Source organism: Mustela nivalis (assembly GCF_964662115.1).
Source record: "Mustela nivalis genome assembly, chromosome: 17".
NCBI classification, from domain to species: Eukaryota; Metazoa; Chordata; class Mammalia; order Carnivora; family Mustelidae; genus Mustela; species Mustela nivalis.
Genome location: NC_139036.1, coordinates 25511315 through 25531959, shown reverse-complemented (window position 1 = coordinate 25531959; position 20645 = coordinate 25511315). Strand labels below are relative to the sequence as shown.

The 20645-nt window shown below is 39.3% G+C and overlaps 1 protein-coding gene across 3 annotated transcripts in view; it reads right to left on the bottom strand.

Annotated features, from left to right (window-relative positions):
* The window catches only part of AP2B1 (adaptor related protein complex 2 subunit beta 1), a 127822-nt gene that overhangs the window by 105153 nt on the left and 2024 nt on the right, over positions 1-20645 (bottom strand). For all 3 annotated transcript variants that reach the window (XM_082707326.1, XM_082707328.1, XM_082707327.1), the window contains exons 2-5: positions 14800-14859; positions 10218-10323; positions 3668-3803; positions 526-771 (exon numbers count right to left, since the gene is read on the bottom strand). In XM_082707326.1, the coding sequence (XP_082563452.1) occupies positions 526-771; positions 3668-3803; positions 10218-10323; positions 14800-14836 (525 nt within the window). In that variant the 5' untranslated portion in view covers positions 14837-14859. The remainder of the gene's footprint in view (positions 1-525; positions 772-3667; positions 3804-10217; positions 10324-14799; positions 14860-20645) is intronic.

Sequence of the window (20645 nt, the reverse complement as noted above, 5' to 3'; positions counted from 1 at the left end):
GAAGACCAAAAACATCAGAAGAAATAATCCTTTAAAACTGACATAAATTTAAGGTAAAACCCTCTTAAAAAAAGATGAAAGAACCAGTTTTTGAGGAAATACAGGGGTAGATATGATACAAAGATTTGCTTTAAGACCCTTGTATTTGCGGCGCCTGGGTGGTTCAATGGGTTAAAGCCTCTGCCTTCGGCTCGGGTCATGATCTCAGGGTCTTGGGATCGAGCCCCAACATCAGGCTCTCTGCTCAGCGGGGAGCCTGCTTCCTCCTCTCTCTCTGCCTGCCTCTCTGCCTACTTGTGATCTGTCAAATAAATAAATAAAATCTTTAATAAAAAATAAAAAAAGACCCTTGTATTTTAGTACTTGGTTTTCATTCAGAAAACACCTACATAATCTGAGGGACACAGAGAATTCATGTTTCTCATAGCTAACCTTTTTCAATGCCCCAAAGATTTGTTTTAAACAGGCTTTTTAAAGGAACCTATTCTAAGTACTGCTCTCTTTATAAAAGCAGAAGCTTATTACCATTGGATTTGAATCTGCTATGAGATCCCGCAGAGAATCCAGAAATCCCTGATCTTCCACCATTTGGGCATTGATATCATGGAGTTTTGCCACACAGACCGCTGCTGTTTTCCGAACATAGGGATCTTCATCCTTCAAGCACTTGCGGAGAGGCTCACAGAGATATTCTGTAATCTTGTCCACCCGGATGCACCCCATGGTCCTGACTGCTAAGGCCCGAATTAGAGGATTGGGATCTTCACAGTCCTTTTAAAAAAGAAAGAAAGAAAAACAATCATTGACAACTACAAGTGTACACAGTGACTAAAGGAAAACAGTCTTGTTTCCATAAGCCACAAAAGAACACTTTCTTAATGTAAGCTTCCAGTTATATTCTGTATCATAACACTGATCTCCTACGCTTTTGTTTCCTAAGCACAAATCTTAGTTGCCTATTTAAGAGCTTAGGTTAGGGCAACTGGGTGGCTCAGTTGGTTAAGCAACTGCCTTTGACTCAGGTCATGATCCTGGAGCCCCAAGATCAAGTCCTGCATAGGGCTCCCTGCTCAGCAAGGAGTCTGTTTGTCCCTCTGACCTCTCTCCTCTCATGCTCTCTCTCTTTTTCATCCTCTCTCTCAAATAAATAAAATCTTTTATTTATTTATTTATTTATTATTTATTTTTTTTTTTTTACAGAGATCACAAGTAGGCAGAGCAGCAGGCAGAGAGAGAGGGGGAAGCAGGCTCCCTGCTGAGCAGAGAGCCCGATGCAGGGCTCAATCCCAGGACCCTGGGATCATGACCTGAGCTGAAGGCAGAGGCTTTAACCCACTGAGCCACCCAGGTGCCCCTAAATAAAAAATTTTAAAAAAAAAGAGAGAGAGAGCTTAGGTTAGGAATTCATTTAACTGTTTTACAAAACACAATGAAGAAACGCGCAGTAGGATTCAATCAAGGAGTAGGTGGAAGCTTAGTGACCTGGTATTATCATTGCCATGGCCATTAGTGGATATGCCTTAACAACAGAAAAAAGAAAAGAGGAAATGGAAAGATATGTCCCATCCCAGAGTCAGTCTATAAATATCAAGCAAAGAGAAAAGAGGGCTGAACTTTGTGGGGCCTACAGCTAAGAAAGCAAAGGAAAACAGAATGGTTTAGGGCTGACCTAAGTGTCTGGAGTTAAGTAGCAGAAAAGGCCCTCTGAAGTACCTTCTCCATTTTTTTAAAATGAGCGGTTTATTTATTTATTTAAGAGATTTTATTTATTTATTTGATAGAAGAGATTACAAGTAGTCAGGCAGGCAAAGAGAGAGGAGGAAGAGAGCTCGATGAGGGGCTCAATCCCAGGACCCTGAGACCATGACCTGAGCCGAAGGCAGAGGCTTCAACCCACTGAGCCACCCAGGTGCCCCTATTTATTTATTTTAAAATAATCTCCACACCCAACATGGGGCTAGAATTCATGACCCCAAAATCAAGAGTCACATGCTCTACCAACTAAGCAAGCCATGTGCCTGAACGTTCTCCTTTATTAGCAAATGCTTCCAAATACAGTACAAAGAGAATGCTCCTTAAACTGTCTTACATTAAAAAATTTCTTTAAACATTATAAACCTATGTACATGCTAACTTCCAAAAAATGTAAACTAAATTATCTTTCCAATGATGTAGTCCATCTATGAACCACCAGACAGAAAGAATGAAAATGTTGTGTTCTCTGATTCTATACTACATACCTAAACACAGGAAAAGAACAAAAATTCCATGAGAAGAAAGCATATTGTATATTTTTCAAAACAGTCTAATAGAAGCTAATTTTAGAAATGCTGGTTATATTTGTTTTTAAAGATTTTATTTATTTATTTGACAAACAGAGATCACAAGTAGGCAGAGATGCAGGCAAAGAGAGAGAGAGAGAGAGAGAGAGAGAGGAGGAAGCAGGCTCCCCGCTGAGCAGAGAGCCCGATGTGGGGCTCGATCCCCAGACTCTGGGATCATGACCTGAGCCGAAGGCAGAGGCTTAACCCACTGAGCCACCCAGCCACTCTGATATTTTTGGTTTTTTTAATGGAGACTAAATTTCCAACAGAGAAAAAAACACTAGTTTAAAAAAAAAGATATATATTAATAGGAACCACCTCATTATTATGTCCATCAAATATAATGACAGGAAAAATCTGACTGCATATTCAATAATAAGAAATTTTTTAATGGTCAATTCTTTTTAGGATGTGACAATAGTATTGTAGTTATGCTTTAAAAAGAGATCTTGGGGTGCCTAGGTGGTGCCATCAGTTGTGCACTGGACTCTTGGTTTCAGCTCAGGTCATCATCTCAGGGTTGTGAAATCAAGCCCTAAGTCTGGCTCCAAGCTCAGTGCGGAGTATGCCTAAGACTCTGTTCCCCCACCCCGCCGCATCTGCGCTTACACACTCTCTCTCTCAAATAAATAAATCTTTAAAAAGAGATCTTACTCTCACAAATATAAGGATGAAATGATTTTTCATCTTTATGATGTTTGGAATTTGCTTTAAAATTATCCAGTAAGAGAAGGAATGGGAGTTAGGAGAGCACATATGGGGAGAGTACATTAAATAAGACTGGTCTTGGGTTGGTAACTACTGAAACTACAAGATGGGGATTTAGGAATTTATAATACTATTTCCTCTACTTGAATATGTTTGGAAGTTTTCATAATAAAAAAAAAAAAAACTGAGTGTTAAGAACTATTAAGTAAAACAAAACAGAAGTAGTCACTCCTGCAGTTTCCACTACTTCTGACCCATAAGCATAATTTCTCCAAACATAAAACAGATAAAGCCCAGGTTACTGAAACTGCAATGATACTCCTAACCTTTGTGAGCCTGGCAAGGTAAAACACTGAGGTTTCTTCACCTGGCTTTCTTCTCCCATCTGGCAAGGATGCACCAAGACCAGCTAACAGAAGGCTCTCCATATGGTTTGAACTGGATGACGAATGCTGGCATAAAGAATGCTTAAAAACATGAACACTCCTAGTCACTGCCAGTACTTCTCTAGAGGTCCTCTTTTGGAACAGAGGTGGCTTATTTGCAATGCAGACATTAATTATATCAAGAAACACTTCTGAAAAGGTTACTTGAGGTAGATGAGACTGGTTCCTGGGAAGGGGGGGAAATGTTACCTTCACAAAGCTGTTGACAGCCATGATGGCCATGTCTGGCTGACTCTTGGCGTAATTCATCAAATAGAGATAAACAAGTTTCTTTAATTCCAGGTTGTCAGTTTGCATACAGTTCACTACATCTGGAAACAGAGAACTGAGAAGACAGGAGAAAAGAGAAAAGGAAAATGAGTAGGTGCTAGTGCCAAGCTACTGGATGGAACATGAAGAAATGGCCTTATTTACCCAAGTGATCTGACGCAAGGAAATACATCCCCACTGTGGTAACAACTAAGACTGAAATGAATTTCTAAAGAAACTATAGTCCTGGTCCCAAGAAGGTCTCTAAAAACAGATTTAAGAAACTTTTCATTATGAAAATTTTCTAACATACAAAAGTAGACAAAGCAGCATAACAAATGTATCCATCACGCAGCTGCAAAGAAGTATTAATACACATCCAATTTTGTTTCATACATATCCTCAATCCATTCTCCCTTCCCCCACCCCTATTCCAACTAATTGCTCTGGATTTTTTTTTTTTTTTTTTAAAGTAGGCTCTACAACCTTCATGGAGCCCAACATGGGGCTTGAACTTACAACCCTGAGATCAACCTGAGCTAAGATCAAGACTGGACACTTACTTAACTTGACTGAGCCACCCAGAGCTGCTACTCTGGATTATTCTTAGCTAAATCTTAAACATTATATAATTTCATACATATTTTATGGCACATCTTTAGGGATTTTGTTTTAAAAAGCCACAATCTTTATCACACAAAAAAATTAACAGTAATTCTATATATCAATTTATTGCAGGTTCAAAGCACTATGGTTGAGACAAACCATAAGTGACTCTTAATCTCACAAAACAAACTGAGGGTTGCTGGGGGGAGGGAGGTTGGGAGAAGGGGGTGGGATTATGGACATTGGGGAGGGTATGTGCTTTGGTGAGTGCTGTGAAGTGTGTAAACCTGGTGATTCACAGACCTGTACCCCTGGGGATAAAAATATATGTTTATAAAAAATTAAAAATTAAAAAAAAAAAAGCACTATGGTTGCTATACTTTTAATGTTCATATTCTTCTATCCTTGGTCAGTGGGGACTTTTACTCAGCTATCTTCTGAGTCCCTGTGATGCAGTCCTACATTTTCACCAGTTTCCTCACTTTCTGGTAGGACATGATGCTATACCTGGGATTACTTGGTACATTTCTAAACTCACAACTGAAACCAGTCATTTTTCTAAGAAGTCCTGATTCCTTTCTAGAATTTCTTTCTTTATTCTTTTTTAAAAATTTCTTTACTCTTAACGTTACAAACTCAGACAAATGAAAATCTGAGTGTCCTCAAATAGAAAAGGAGTTTACACTTTTCCCAAATTCAAGTCATTGCATGATTTACTACTCTCTTATAAAGCCAAAGGAGAGTAGCTTTAGTTTGGAATGGCTCCCAAACCACTAGTTTGGAAGGGTAGCATATTTGATTTTAAAGTATAAGCTGTATTTTTAAAGTACAGATTAACTGTATTTTATGAGAGTGTGGTAATTAACCTTCCCCCAAGGCTTTATCAAAGTACTATATAAATTTTAAATGCCTTTTTAAAAAATTTATTTGAGAGCGAGAACATGAGTGGGAGGAGCAGAGACAGGAGAGAGAATCCCAAGCAGACTCCATGCTGAGTGCAAAGCCCTATATAGGGCTCGATCTCAAAACCCTGAGATCATGACCTGAGCTGAAACCAAAAGTCAGATGCTTAACTGACGGTGCCACCCAGGCGCCCCTTAATTTTAAATACTTCTTAACATCTTACAAGTACAGAAAAATGTCAGAATATTTCTACAGGACAGAGAATGACTGAAATAACTAGTCACACAGTACAACTCCTGTACAGACACAATAAACACAAAGTTATTTACAAAAAGGAAGATGGATTGCAAAGTCAAAGCATCTACCTTCTCTCCAATGAAACAGTCTCCTGAAAATCATTTAACCTGAATGTACATACCTAGTGTAGTTTCATGCACATGTAGATAATCAATAAACACTAATTAACACTCTCCCAAAATTAATGTTCTTTCCATTTTCTAGAATAACTCACGGACAAAACAACTGTAAAACTGCTAAAAAAATGTGACATATTAACCAACAGTAAATTTAAGATCCTGAGTAATTTAATTCCAACAACCTACATAAGATCAAGAAGATCTCTATCAAGAATAAGTGCTAAAGGTAAAAACCAGGCATTTAGGTGGCTCAGTTGGTTAAGTGACTGCCTTCTGCTCAGGTCATGATCCTGGAGTCCTGGGATCGAATCCCACATCAGGCTTCCTGCTTGGCAGGGAGTCTGCTTCTCCCTCTGACCCTCCATCTTCCGTCTCAAATAAATAAATAAAATTTAAAGGTAAAAACCGTTAAGTACCAACTTATAAAGCTAGAAACCTGAACTTTCCAGTATGGTAGCCACTAGTCATATGTAGTTACTCACTGGCAATGTGGCTGGTCTGAACTAAGATCTGATGTACGTATGTAAGACACATATTGGGAACGCCTGGGCGGCCCAGTCAGTTGGACATTGGCCTTTGGCTCAGGTCATGATCCCAGGGTCCAGAGATAGAGCCCCGCAACGGGCTGCCTGCTCTGCAGAGAGCCTGCATCTGCCTGCTGCTCTGCCTACTTGTGCTCTGTCAAATAAATAAATAAAATCTTAAAGAAAAACAACAAACACACATTGGATCTTCAGACTTAGTATGAAAAATATAATGTGGGGCACCTGGGTGCCTCAGTCAGCTGAGCATCTGCCTTCAGCTCAGGTCATGATTTCAGGGTCCTGGGATTGAGCCCAGGGTCCCTGCTGAGCAGGGAGCCTGCTTCCCCTCTCTCTGTAGCTCCCCCTGCTTGTGGGCTCTCTTGTCAAATAAATAAATAAAATTAAAAAAAAGAGAAAAGCATAATGTAAAATGCCTCATTAATAATTTTTATATTGATTTCATGATGAAATGGTACTTTGAATGTACTGTGTTAAGTAAAATATATTATTCATATTAATTTTACTTTTTTAATTTGGCTATCAGAAAATTTTAAATTATATATGCCCCATATTGTATTTCTATCAGACAGCACTGAACTTGAAATTACTTGCAGGGGAGACTGAAATATGATAACCTAAGAATACCTAATCTCTATTATTCTGCATCTTTGAGCTATCTAAGCACAGTACAAATTCCATCTCCTCCAAAAAGCGTTCTTCAACTGTTCCTATTTACATGGATCTCTCTTTCGAAGAACTCTTACTATCTTTAATATACATACTCTGGTACCTATTACAAAACTATTATGTTATTATTCCCTAATTTTTCAAATTTTGGGTCTCTTCAACTAAGGCTGAGACATCTATTACCCTTTTTAAATTATGACACGTGGAATAGCATAAGCACAAATTATTAGCAATTAACAGATTAACAAGTAGTGTTTACCAAGCATACAAAAGGAAACTCAAAGAGGTTTCACTTTTGTAGGATACATGAATAACCTTGGTGAGAACACAAATGACTTTTACCAGTTTACCAGTTATGTTGACTTTTACCAGTTCATCAGTACCGATGCTCTCAATCTAGATTTAATACTTGGCAAAAATAGCCCATCAGTGACTAGATCGATCCTGGACAGGAAAACCATAGCCTGTGCACAAAATACAGCCCACCACTACTTTTGTATGAGCTATAAGCTAAAAATGGTTTTCAAATGAACATTTAAAACTGATTTGAGCCTCTGCCTTCAGCTCGGTCATGATCTCAGGGTCCTGGGATCAGGCCCTGCATTGGACTCTCTGCTCAGCGGGGAGTCTGCTCCCCCACCCCCGCTTGCCTGCTTCTCTGCCTACTTGTGACCTCTATCAAATAAATAAATAAAATCTTAAAAAAAAAAAAAAGAACCAAATGCTAACAAACTAAACTCCAATATCTGAGTCATTAATTGCCACCGTTTCCACCTGGGCCCCTGGTCTGGTTGGGGGAACTACTCTCACCCTCCAGGTCTCAGGAAACCCTTTACACTAAAAATTCTTGAGATCCCCAGAGAGTTTTTGCTCCTGTGGGTTATACCTACTGATATTTTATGCTATCAGGAATTAAAACAGAAATACTTTAAAAAACACTGATCCATTTAAAATAATAAATGTATTTCATATTAACAAATATTTTAAAGTAAAAATTTTGTATTTTTTAAAAATTAAGATGACAGTGTATATTTTTGCAAATCTCTTTAATGTCTGGTTTAAGAAAAGACAGCTATCTGGGATCAAGCACCACATCGGGCTCTCTGCTCAGTAGGAAGCCTGCTTCCCCCTCTCTGCCTGTGTCTCTGCCTGCCTGTGATCGCTGTCAAATAAATAAATAAATAATAAAAATCTTAAAAAGAAAAGAAAAGACAGCTGGATCTTCATATTTGTTCCTACATTCAACCTGTTGTAGAATACTGTTTGGACTAAAAAAAAAAATGATACACATATGTTGGTGGAAAAGGGAGCAGTAATTTAACAGCTTTATCAGATTAACTGGATATTCTTTGATTCACTGAAAAGCTAGACAAATGCTATATTTTTTTCTTTTTTCAGTCTGCAAATGATAGTTCTCTAAGAGTTAGTTGGAGGGACACCTAGATGGCTCAGTGGGTTAAGTGTCTGACTTTTAGTTTCAGCTCAGTTCATGATCTTAGGGGTCATAGAATCCAGACCCTCATCAGGCTCTGGGCTCAGCAGGGAGTCTGCCTAAGATTCTCTCTCTCTCTCCCGCTGCCCCTTTCCCACTTGCGTGTGCATGATCTTTCCCTATCTCTAAAATAAATAAATAAATCTTTTTTAAAAAGGTTAGTTGCAATGAGGAATCTGAAACCATATCGAGCTTTTAATATTTAATTGCATTAAAATGCATTCATTTATCAATTATTTTGACTGGATCTTTTACCCACACATAGTTTTGTGATACATGCAGTGGTCATTTCGGAAATACTGGCTGAGTTATGCAGATCTTCCCAATGAGACAAATTTCACCACATAAATTTGAATGTAAATAATACATTCACTAATTTCATTACCAAGCTCATTAGAAAAGTCTGTAAGTATTGGGAAGCTGTCAAGCTCATGTTGTGAGATACAAATTTTCCAACAATCTAATTTTTACTTTAAAGCTCAAAATGTATCCAATGTCAAATTTTTTCTCTAGAAGTGACAGGTTCACTTTGTTCATTTTTGATAAAATGTCTCCCAAATACTGAAGCCTGATTAACTATAACCTATCAATCATTTTTTCACTAAAAAATGGGGTTCCCAATTCAAACAATTTTGCAAGGGTTTTTCTCCAAGTCAACCATCACTTTGCTATGCAGCAGAAGTGCTTTATGCATAATTCCTGCTTTATCACGTGGAATATTAAAATGACCTATAGTCAAGATTCAAAGTTTAATAAAATAAATTTTTTTTAAATAAATTTTTTTTAAAGATTTTATTTATTTATTTGACAGACGGAGATCACAAGTAGGCAGAGAAGCAGGCAGAGAGAGGAGGAAGCAGGCTCCCTGCTGAGCAGAGAGCCCGACGTGGGGCTTGATCCCAGGACCCTGGGATCATGACCTGAGCCGAAGGCAGAGGCTTTAACCCACTGAGCCACCCAGGCGCCCCTTAATAAAATAAATTTTTAATGCTTCACGAAAAACAGTCATAAGTATAACTGCCTATTTGCCCTCCAAGTATATAGTGGTGACGAATACAATGACTACTGTCACAGTTTGGCACTGCTAACTTGATTCACACTAAGGTACCTGTAGTGCAAATGTCAGCACAGTAAAAAAGGCAAATAATACCCAAGTATTAAGACAGCTTTGGGGCGCCAGGGTGGCTCAGTGGGTTAAGCCGCTGCCTTCGGCTCAGGTCATGATCTCAGGGTCCTGGGATCGAGTCCCACGTTGGGCTCTCTGCTCAGCAGGGAGCCTGCTTCCCCCACCCTCTCTGCCTGCCTCTCCATCTACTTGTGATTTCTCTCTGTCAAAAAAAAAAAAAAAAAAAAGACAGCTTTGACCTCACAAATCCCCAGAAAAGGATCTTGTGAATCCTCAGGGGCCTGTAAATAATCTGTACCTATTTCCAAATGGTCTGGCTGAATTACAGGGGGGGAAAAAAAAGACAAAATGGGCTTTGTTAACATTGATTTTCATCTTTAACTCAGCAACTGAATCTACAGTTGTAGAGTTAAGGACACTAGCTTGAGCCAATTAAAGAACGTATGAGCTTCTGCTTCTCAGTACACTTTTAGCATCTTCAACAGAAGACGTGTAACTGTGCCAGCTCTCAGGAGGTTTTAGGTGAGATCTCAATGCAACAAAATCAAACTGGTTTCATTCTTCAAAAAAACTTGTCACAAAGTTAATGTAAAAGCAAACACTTCCTCATGATCTTTCAGTGGGACAAACCCATTTTTATAGATTCTATGATTACAACAGTTAAACAAAAAGCAGTAGAAGCCATAAAATAGGGTATGGGTGTAAAGTGACCAACAGCAGGAGTGATTACCCTTACCTAACGTCCTTTCCCACAGTCATGGCAGCAATCACTTTCTTCACAGCCTCCTTCCTCTTTTCTTTCTTTTCATTATTGAGTTCAGCCTTTAATTCAAAGATTTCTCCTACAAAAAAAGAGAGCAAACTGGTGAGATCTCAGGACCAGAAAACTAGACCGAAACACTACACTCTAATACATAACATGACCACTGACCAGAGGCAGGGTAGCAATTGAAGAAGAAGAATTTAAAAACTATAGGATAGGTACAATTCAAGTCCACAGACTATTAATTGACCCACTGACAACAATACCATCTTTGAGATTATGGCCAGAGAAGAACATAAAATCCAGATCTTGGGAAGTATATGGGTGGGGAAAAAACAAATCTCATGATATCCTACTACGATAGGGAGAGAACGGCATCTGATTGACGAAGATCTTCCATCAGAATTTTCAAGGTCCCAAGGAAAAAGAAATGTAGGCACGAAATGGGTTCACAAATCTGTTTTCAAACCAAAGAGATTCCAGATATCTGCTCATTCACCCACCGATAAAGTACTGAGGTTCAAAGATCACAGAGTGAGTTAGTGACAGAGCTGCTCTTAGAACTGTGCCTCCTGACTGCTGAATCCAGAGGTTTCCAACTAAATATTACCTGGGAGGTATTTAGAGAATAACAATGCTCAGGTTCTATCAGCATGTCAAGAAGAGCTCTCACATTCATTTTTTTTTTTAAGATCTTATTTATTTATTTGACAGAGAGAGACACAGTAAGAGAGGGAACACAAGCAGGGAGAGTGGGTGAGGGAGAAGCAGACTCACTGCAGAGCAGGAAGCCCGACACAAGGCTTGATCACAGGACCCTGGGATCATTACCTGAGCCAAAGGCAGATGCTTAACAACTGAGCCACCCCAGTGCCCCGTTCATATTTTTTAAAGTTCCTCCATGTGATTCTAATGCACAACCAGGGCTGAGAATCCCTGCTCTAATTAGCACTTTAAGGCTTCAAGGCCCCATCCTATCCAACTGGTCTGATGGAAATAATAAAATTGAAGCTTCAAGAATGGTACAGGGAGGGGCGCCTGGATGGCTCTGTGGCTTAAAGCCTCTGCCTTCGGCTCAGGTCATGATCCCAGGGTGCTGGGATCGAGCCCCACATCGGGCTCTTTGCTCAGCAGGGAGCCTGCTTGCCTTTCTCTCTCTCTGCCTGCCTCTCTGCCTGCTTGTGATCTCTAATAAATAAATAAAATCTTAAAAAAAAAAAAATTGAAGCTTCAAGAATGGTACAGGGAGGGGCACCTGGGTGGCTCAGTGGGTTAAGCCTCTGCCTTCAGCTCAGGTCATGGTCCCAGGGTCCTGGGATCAAGCCCCGCATCAGGCTCTCTGCTCAGAGGGGAGCCTGCCTCCCTATTTATGATCTCTGTCAAATAAATAAATAAAATCTTAAAAAAAAAAAAAAAGATGGTACAAACCAGACTTTTTTTTTTTTAAGATTTTATTTATTTATTTGACAGACAGAGATCACAAGTAGGCAGAGAGAAAGGAGGAAGCAGGCTCCCTGCTGAGCAGGGAGCCAGATGCGGGGCTCGATCCCAGGACCATGAGATCACCACTGGAGCCTAAGGCAGAGGCTTTAAGCCACTGAGCCACCCAGGCGCCCCACCAGAGTCATTTTTAAAGGCACAATCTTGAAGGAGTGCTCAGGTTCTGCACAGTGAAATGCCAGGGCTGCCATGGTAATAAACCTCAACTGGTTTTAAAAGAAAAAACAAAAGACACCACTGTGTCTGTGAAAAAGCAGTCGGCTACTCCCAGTTCAACCTTCCCTCTATAGCCTTCAGCTCTTCGACAATACTGCCTCATTTTCTGCCATGTTTGTATGACTGTGCTTGATGTTCATTTTAACGAGATCTCATTCACCACTATAGAAACAGTGGGGACAGCAAACTACGTGATCCGCTAAAGCCTTAGGATGGGAAGGATGAAACTGGTAAGAAACACAGAAGCTGAGCACTAAAAAAGCTTGTTACGTCAATATCCAGTGCCAGCAAGGCAAACAAAGTTACAAAAATCGGTTTTATTTTAATCAACAAATGCAAAAATAGTACAGTCCCAAAGGCTGGTCCCTTTAGAGTCATTCTCCTCTCCACCAAGTCCTCTGCTGCCAAATCCAGTTCTTAGGGTTCCCATCATTTACTTCTAGGAACGGTAAAGGACAAGCAGCAGGGTTTCAGAAGTCTGCACTGTGAAAAGCAGCAGAAGCTGAAGAATCAAAACAGGATGTAACTGAAACTATTCCAATTCTAGCATAAACAAAGAATATGTTCCAGTGGCAGTTCTGGTGGGTGTTGCAGGAAGTAAAAGGAACAGAGTCTATCCATTTTTTAAAATGTGGTATTTACCCACCAGTGATGCAATCTGTAGGTCTTAAACTTTTACAGATCACTGAATTTAAAAAGGTTACCAGGATTCATTACAAGAGAAGGTTTGAAGAGTTAGGTAAGGGTTTTTTAAAATTTAATTAAATATTTATTCATTTATTTTAGAGGGAGAGGGAGAGAGAGAGGAAGAGGGAGAAAATCTCAAGCAGATACCCCGCTGAGGGTGGGGCCTGTTGTGGGGCTCAATCCTACCACCCTGAGATCATGACCTGAGCCAAAACCAAGACTCAGATAGTTAACTAACTGAGCCATCCAGGTGTCCCAAGTTAGGTGAGTTTTTAAATGACATCTTTTTATGTCAATATAAACAATATCTTGGTCATCAAAGCATACGAAATGTCAACAATAAATAGCATTTCAGAAGGTCAGAAAAAAAGCTGAAAATGAGCGACAATGGTTAATGGTTTTTGTGAAGTGTGACTAATCAAGATAGAGAAGTTGGGTGGGAGCCACGAAGCGCATGAATTGAGACATGGTATAGAGAAAGCATGACTCACACACAGGAGACACTCAATAAACATTTTCTGAATAAATAAACAGAATGAATAAGTCAAGGGAAATGGACTTTGTGGTTTTTGTTTTTGTTTTTTTCTTTTAAAGATTTTTATCTATTTATTTGAGAGAGAGAGTGAGAGCAAGAGAGATCACAGAGGGAAAGGGAGAAGCAGACTGCTCCCTGAGAAGGCAGCAGGATGTGGGGCTCTAACCCGGGACCCTGAAATCATGACTTGAACTGAAGGCAGACAGCAACCAACTAAGCCATCCAGATGCTCCAAAGCTGGTCTGTTTTTAAAGGGAGGGTCATCTACAGCATTAGAAAGGAGCTGTTATTTGGAAACTATTTTACAAAAGATGAGGAGGCTGGACTTTCCCAGGAAGAATCCCTAATTCCTAGCCCCATAGCTGTATGTAAAAAACAGTATATTTCATATACACACACACATACACACACACTCTTAGAGATTTTACTTTATATATATACACACACACACACACACACACACACACACACACATACACACACACACTTTAAAGATTTTATTTGAGAGAGAGAGGATGCATGCCCATGCACATAGGGAAGGAGGAGAGGGAGAGAATCCTCAAGCAGACTCCATGCTGAGTGCAGAGCCCAACACTGGGCTTGATCTCATGACCCCAAGATCATGACCTGAGCCAAAATCAAGAGTCATACACTCAACAGACTGAGCCACCTAGACACCCCGTAAAGCAGTATTATATTTCTGATTACAAAGACTATGAGGTTAATAAATTCAAAGCTGTTTTCAAGTAATCCACAGACTATGACCTAAAAATCATGGAACTGACTCTAGAGGTTCCCTTTTTTTTTTTTTTTTTAAACATTTAATTTATTTATTTGACAGAGAGAGAGAGCACAAGCAGGTGGAGAAGCAGGCTCCCTGATGAGCAGGGAGCCAGATGTGGGGCTTGATCCCAGGACCTTGGGACCATGACCTGAGCCAAAGGCAGATGCTTAAGGACTGAGCTACCCAGGCATCCTAGAGGTTCCCTGTCTTAAGTACAAAAAATTTATTTAGACAACACCCAAAGAATGAGGTAAATCTATATATGGAGGGATATGAAAATACCAAGTTTCTATGTACTGTTGCATGACCTCTTTTTGTTAAAGATAAAAAACTGCTTAATCATATGGATTAATACTTTCATTTATATGCATAGAAAAAAACTAAGGATACACCTGAGTTCACCTCAGGAACTGGAATAAGGAGAAAGAGAATTGCATTTTTATTTTTTACGTGACCTATATTGCTTTAATAGTACTGTTCGTTATAAAATATTTCCAAGTAAAAAAAAAGAGAATGAATGTGCTGCTGCTGCTTCTGCCTTCCTCAGATCTACCAATCTTCAATGGATCCAAATTGGATTTCATCCTCTTACCAGAATAGAACCTTCAACTCAAAATCATGTGTATCATAGCCCTATCTTTACAAACCTATCCTTTAATAATTTATTCAAATACCCAGTTCTATACAAACAATAGATCCCCAATGAGACTGTCCACAATATGCATGTCTGAAGAGGTCAGGAACATTCTAGGGGGAACAATTTGACACTATAACTTTTGAAGAACTCAAACTCAAAGAACTCAAAAGTTCTTTGATCAAGTTTTCGTACTTACCTTTTTTATTGGTTGTGAAGTACTTGGAGTCAGTCATGGTTTTGGATCTTTAATGTGCACCTATAACAAGAGAAGAAAAAATGATTTATCCAATTTAGTGATGTCCAGCAAGGCATTGATTAATTTTAATAACATTTATAAGAATTTCTATACTCAGGGGCACCTGGGTGGCTCAGTGCATTAAAGCCTCTGCCTTCATGATCAAGTCGTGATCCCAGGGTCTTGGGATTGAGCTCTGCTCAGCAGGGAGCCTGCTCCCCGCCCCCCATTCTCTGTGCCTGCTTTTCTACCTACTTGGGATCTCTTGTCTGTGAAATAAATAAATAAAATCTTTAAAAAAAAAAAAAAGAATTTCTATACTCAAAAATGGGTATTTTCTTCCTTACCACCATTACTGGTGATTCAAGACATGCAAAGATAATTAGGGATGTTAACTCTTGCCTCAAGGAACTATCTGGGGCAAAATCCATAGGCTAAATGGCATGAATTGATAATCTATTATGGCCTTGTGATTTTATGCATAATTATCTCCTCCAAGCCTCCAAGACCTAAAGCTAGACCTTTCTGCAAATACATCTTCAATTAGGCACTCAAATATTAAGATAAGAAAAAGTTTGTTTTGAAAGATCTCCCCATTACTTTCCATTAAGGAAAATCTTTTTTTTTTTTTTTTCTTTTTTCTCCCCCCTCCCCCATTAAGGAAAATCTTATTTACTCCCTACCTCAAGATGGAGTCATTCCAAAGCACATATCCTGAAGCAATAGTAAGGTTGAAAGAGAAAACTGTGCCAACCTATTCACCATTACATGAATCTCTTGAAAAAAGGAATCTCAGAATAAAAAGCCTACATTAATAGGACAATATTCTTTCACAACAAATCTCTAGAGGCAAATATGCCTCACACGTGGATTTCTTAATTATAGTTTTCATATTTCCAACTATCTATACTTAGCCCAAAAGTATTCCCAAATAATAAATAATATCACTTTACAGCTAAAAACAAGGCAAAAAAAAAAAAAGAGATAAGATATTTATTCAGTCACACTGCATACAAAAAAGAACCAGAAGATGTTAAAACTCAAAAGATCATGGATCCCAGCCTCAAGTTAATGCTTCAAGTTAAATGGAAAATTAATCCAACTGACACTTGGTTCTACTAGTGAAACAAAAGGGCATGGACTGGCCACATTTCTCCCCCTAATAATGAGACAATGTTTTCTGATTTAAGAAACTTTTAAGACTTTGTCCTAGGTAGTTGATATCTTTAACTTTATTTAAATTTCCATGTAGTAATATTCCTTCCGCACTCAAAAATGTGTATCTTCTTCCTTACCATCCTCATTAACAATGCTTATTACCAAATTTAGGACTGATGCCTGGCACCTGCTCATTATTGTCAAGCCAAAACAACATGAGTGATACCACATTTGGCAAACAACAGTAAATATGGATCAGAGAGAAAAGACCCAAGCAATAAACAAATCAATGTAATTAAGGAAAATAAAAAAGAGCCAAATAAACATGAAATAATGAAAAAAGCCTGGCTCAAATCTGATCTCTACATTGTGCTACTTGGATAGCCTAAGGGAAATTAAACTCAGCTGAGCTCTTTCCAAGTAGCTTCTATTTACAGTCCTGATCCTTATGCAAGAGTGCTTTAGGTTGTACCAGAATTTCCCTGAATTACCTTCTATGTGAGCTAGAACTCACAAATATTATAGAATACAGAAATTCCCATTTTGATATAATTAAAAATTAACCTGTGACAGAGGCTTGCTTTTTACAATATTTTCATAATGCCTTCCTAGCAAAAATTCAAAGAATGTTATAATTATTTAATCCATTCACCATGTACACTAAATGTGAAATGGGCAAACTGAAGAAAGGAGTCCTTCATGTATAAGATCTGAAATAAATCTGAAGTTATTATGTAAGAACTTACACATACAAAGAGAGAAATAGCTATACAGAAATGATTTCTAGAACCTGAGAGCCAGAGCTCAAGGCCAATATGGTCTGTCTAGGATGTTATTATGCCATCTTAAGTCCAAAAGAATCCTCAAAACTTAAAACTTACTTAGGATTTAAAAACATAATCTGGGGGTGCCTAGGTGACTCAATCGTTAAGCCTCTGTCTTTGGCTCAGGTCACGATCCTGGGATGGAGCCCCACGTTGGGCTTCCTGCTCTGTGGGAAGCTTGCTTCTCCCTCTCCCACTCCCCCCGCCTGTGTTCCCTCTCTGGCTGTCTCTCTCTGCCAAATAAATAAAAATCTTTAAAAATAAATAATTACATACATACACACACAATCTGGATGTTATTTTTCACTGTTTCTTTGAAAAAAGGCACAAAAATTGTTCTGTTTTCTAAAGATCTCATAAACATATGCACATATTAAATTCTTAACAAGAATTTTAACCACAGTCTGTTAATGATAAAGTTAACCTAGTCTTAAATTCTGCCTTTACGGGGCACCTGGGTGGCTCAGTGTTAAGGTTAAAGTCTCTGCCTTGGGCTCGGGTCATGATCCCAGGGTCCTGGGATGGAGCCCCACATCGGGCTCTCTGCTCAGCAGGGAGCCTGCTTCCCCTCTCTCTCTGCCTGCCTCTCTGCCTACTTGTGATCTCTGTCTGTCAAATAAATAAATAAAATCTTAAAGCTCTGCTGGCACCATTTAGAAAAAAGAAATTCTGCCTTTAGTAGTGACCCACACATTTCACTACCTCCCTTAAATTTCATTGTCAAGGAATATATTTCTGTCCTATTCACTGGGAGCACTGTGTTCCTAACTAAGGAACAATGTACCCACCCACAAAATTTCAGGGAAGAGAGACAAGTCATCTTAGCTCCTAAAATAAGAATCCCTGCTCTTAAAGAAAGGGAGAAACCGATCACTCTTAGTTAGCTTCCACTGCTGTAAACAATAGTAAATGAAGCATCCCTGACCCCTATTGACAGGGAAACCTACGTGCCTTAAGCCAAAAGAAAACTCCAAGAAAAATGAAAGTAGTCTAAACAAAAACAAGTGGGAAGAGGTGGTGGTTGCACAGCACTAAGAATGTCCTAAATGTCACTCAACTGTTCACTTTAAAATGATTAATTTTATGTTACGTGAATTACACTTCAAAAAACTATATATGGGGCATATGGGGCTCAGTGGGTTAAGCATCTGCCTTCCGCTCAGGTCATGATTCCAGGGCCCTGCATCAGGCAGGAGCCTGCTTCTCCCTCTCCATCCTTCTTTCTCAAATAATAAATCTTTTTTTAAAATTACATACTTTTTAAATGAGATAATCACATGCCAAAGATGAACATAACCAGGTTCTCAAAATTACAGGATGGTGAAAACTGCAGCCTGCATTAGAAACCAAAGGAAAAGTAGCTAAGATAGAGCTGGGAAAAAAAAAAAAAAAAAGAAGTAGTAAAATATTTGCTGAAGAGCCTCAAAAATCAAGCTCTTCCTGGAAAAAAAAAAAAAAATGTTTTTTTCTCCTAGAGGAAACCCCAGGAAAAAGTAAAGCCATCATGGAGTCTGAATTCACACCACCTTCCCACCAGATAAACGAGACAAGTCACTGACTGTTCTAGGACCTGCGGTAGGGCCTTGGGATACTGCTAAACAATGGCGACCACAGGGAAAGCACACACTCACTCTTGTCCTAGCCCGGCTAGCCCAGCATCTGATGCCTGCATTTTCAGAGGAAGCCTCCCTCCCTACATGGGATGATATATCTGGATTTAACATAACCTAGCTTCTACCAAATACAGCTTGTGAAAGACCCTTCTCTTCTATTCCCCCTCCTTACAGTGCCCCTAAAGAAAATAAGGCCAGAAAAAAATAGGGTCTCAACGTCAAATGGCTCTCTGGGAAATGGCAGCTAAATTAGACTTGGTGAGGCCACTAAATCTCTTCTTCTCACACATAGTTGGCTTTACACAGTCTGGAGCCTGTAGCAAAAAAACTGGCCGGAGCTAACCCAATTATAGGGCAGAAAGGCCATTTAAGACATCTTTCGTTACAGGGGTGAGAAGCACTGAGATTTCAAACTTTTTTTCAAGATTTTATTTATTTGACACAGAGAGCACCCAGGCTCTTGGCTGAAGAGAGAGCCCCACGTGAGGCTCAATTCCAGGACCCTAACATGATAACCTGAGCCAAAGGCAGATGCTAAACCAACTGAACCACCCAGGTGCCCCTCAAATATTTCAATAATTAGATATTTCAATGCAAAGATAATAGTGTCTTCCATTATCATTTAGCTCATAAGAAATCACAAGGCTCCTAATTATAACAAACACGCTTACGATTTTTTTTTTTTAAGATTTTATTTATGTATTTTAGAGGGAGTTTGTGGCAGGGAGGAACAAAGAGAGAGGGACAAGCAGACACTGCGCTGAGCTCAGAGCCTGACATGAGGGCTCAATCCCATGACCCTGAGATCATGATCCGGGCACAAAGTAAGAGCTGGAGGCTCAAATAATTGAGCCACCCAGGCACCTCCACACCCGTGATTTCTATTTAACTATGTCAGACTACAAAGTAATTTATTATTATACAGTAAGAAAGAACTTCAAAAATTTTACATCCAATTTTTAAAAATTTTATTAAAGAGAGAGAATGAGCAGGGAAAGGGGTAGAAGGACAAACAAGCTCCTCACTGAGCACGGAGCCAGACACGAATCCCAGGACCCTGAGACCATGACCTGAGCCAAAGTCAGATACCCAACACACTGAGCCACCTAGGTGCCTCAAGTTTTACACCCAATTTTTTTTTTTTAAAGATTTTATGTATTCATTTGAGAGATAAAGCACAAGTAAGAGGAGAGGCAAGGGGAGAAACAGAGTCCTCTCTGAGCAGGGAGCCCAATGAAGGGCTCCATTCCAGGACCCTGGGATTATGACCTGAGCCAAAGGCAGATGCTTAATGGACTGAGCCACCCAGGTGCCCCTTAGATCCAATTTTTTTTCTTTTTAAGATTATATTTATCTATTTGACACAGAGAGAGACAGCAAGAGACGGAACACAAGTATAGGGAGTGGGAGAGGGAGAAGCAGGCTTCTTGCTGAGTAGAGAACCCAATGCAGGCTCAACTCCAGGACGCTGGGATGATGACCTATGACAAAAGCAGAGGCTTAACTAATGAGCCACCCAGACACCCTCTTCCATCCAATTATTAACTGAAACAGCAAAACTCTGGAAAACTGAAGCCTAGAAGTAAAGAAGGAAGAAAGAAGAAGGTATCGTATCTAATTCACTGCTCAGCTTGAGTCAAACCAGTACATAAAATGTAATATTTTTAAATATGGATGTTTAAGGTGGGGGAAGATGAACTGAACTCTCTTGAGTCACAAAATGTTAACTCTGTGTTAATTTTACCACTCAACTTTCATTGAGGCTGTTTGCAGAACACACTATCCTTTCTGCTTCCTCGGGAGTTTAAACTGTTAAGGTACCTGCAAACAGTTCTCACCTTACCACCACGCTTAGTCATCACTGGAATGTGTTACACGCTTTCTTGTACAGTTGCATCTCCTCCATCTGCTTTCCATTATTACTTTGTAATTGTACCCTGAGGCTAAGCAATACAGGCATACCAGAAACTTAATTAATCATTTAAATTGTCCCTCATTCAGACCACTTTCTGGGTCACTCCGCCTTTTCGAAACTTACTGTGCTTTCTTTACTTTTTCTTTTTAACCTCAATGATTATCGTAACAGCATCTGGCATTCAAAACACCTATTTCTTTTAAAAATCAAAGTTTAATTAAGTATCCACACTTTATGCACACTGCTTCATAATGAAATAGCCAGGTAAGTTCAATAAAAGCCTCCCCCCAGGTAGAA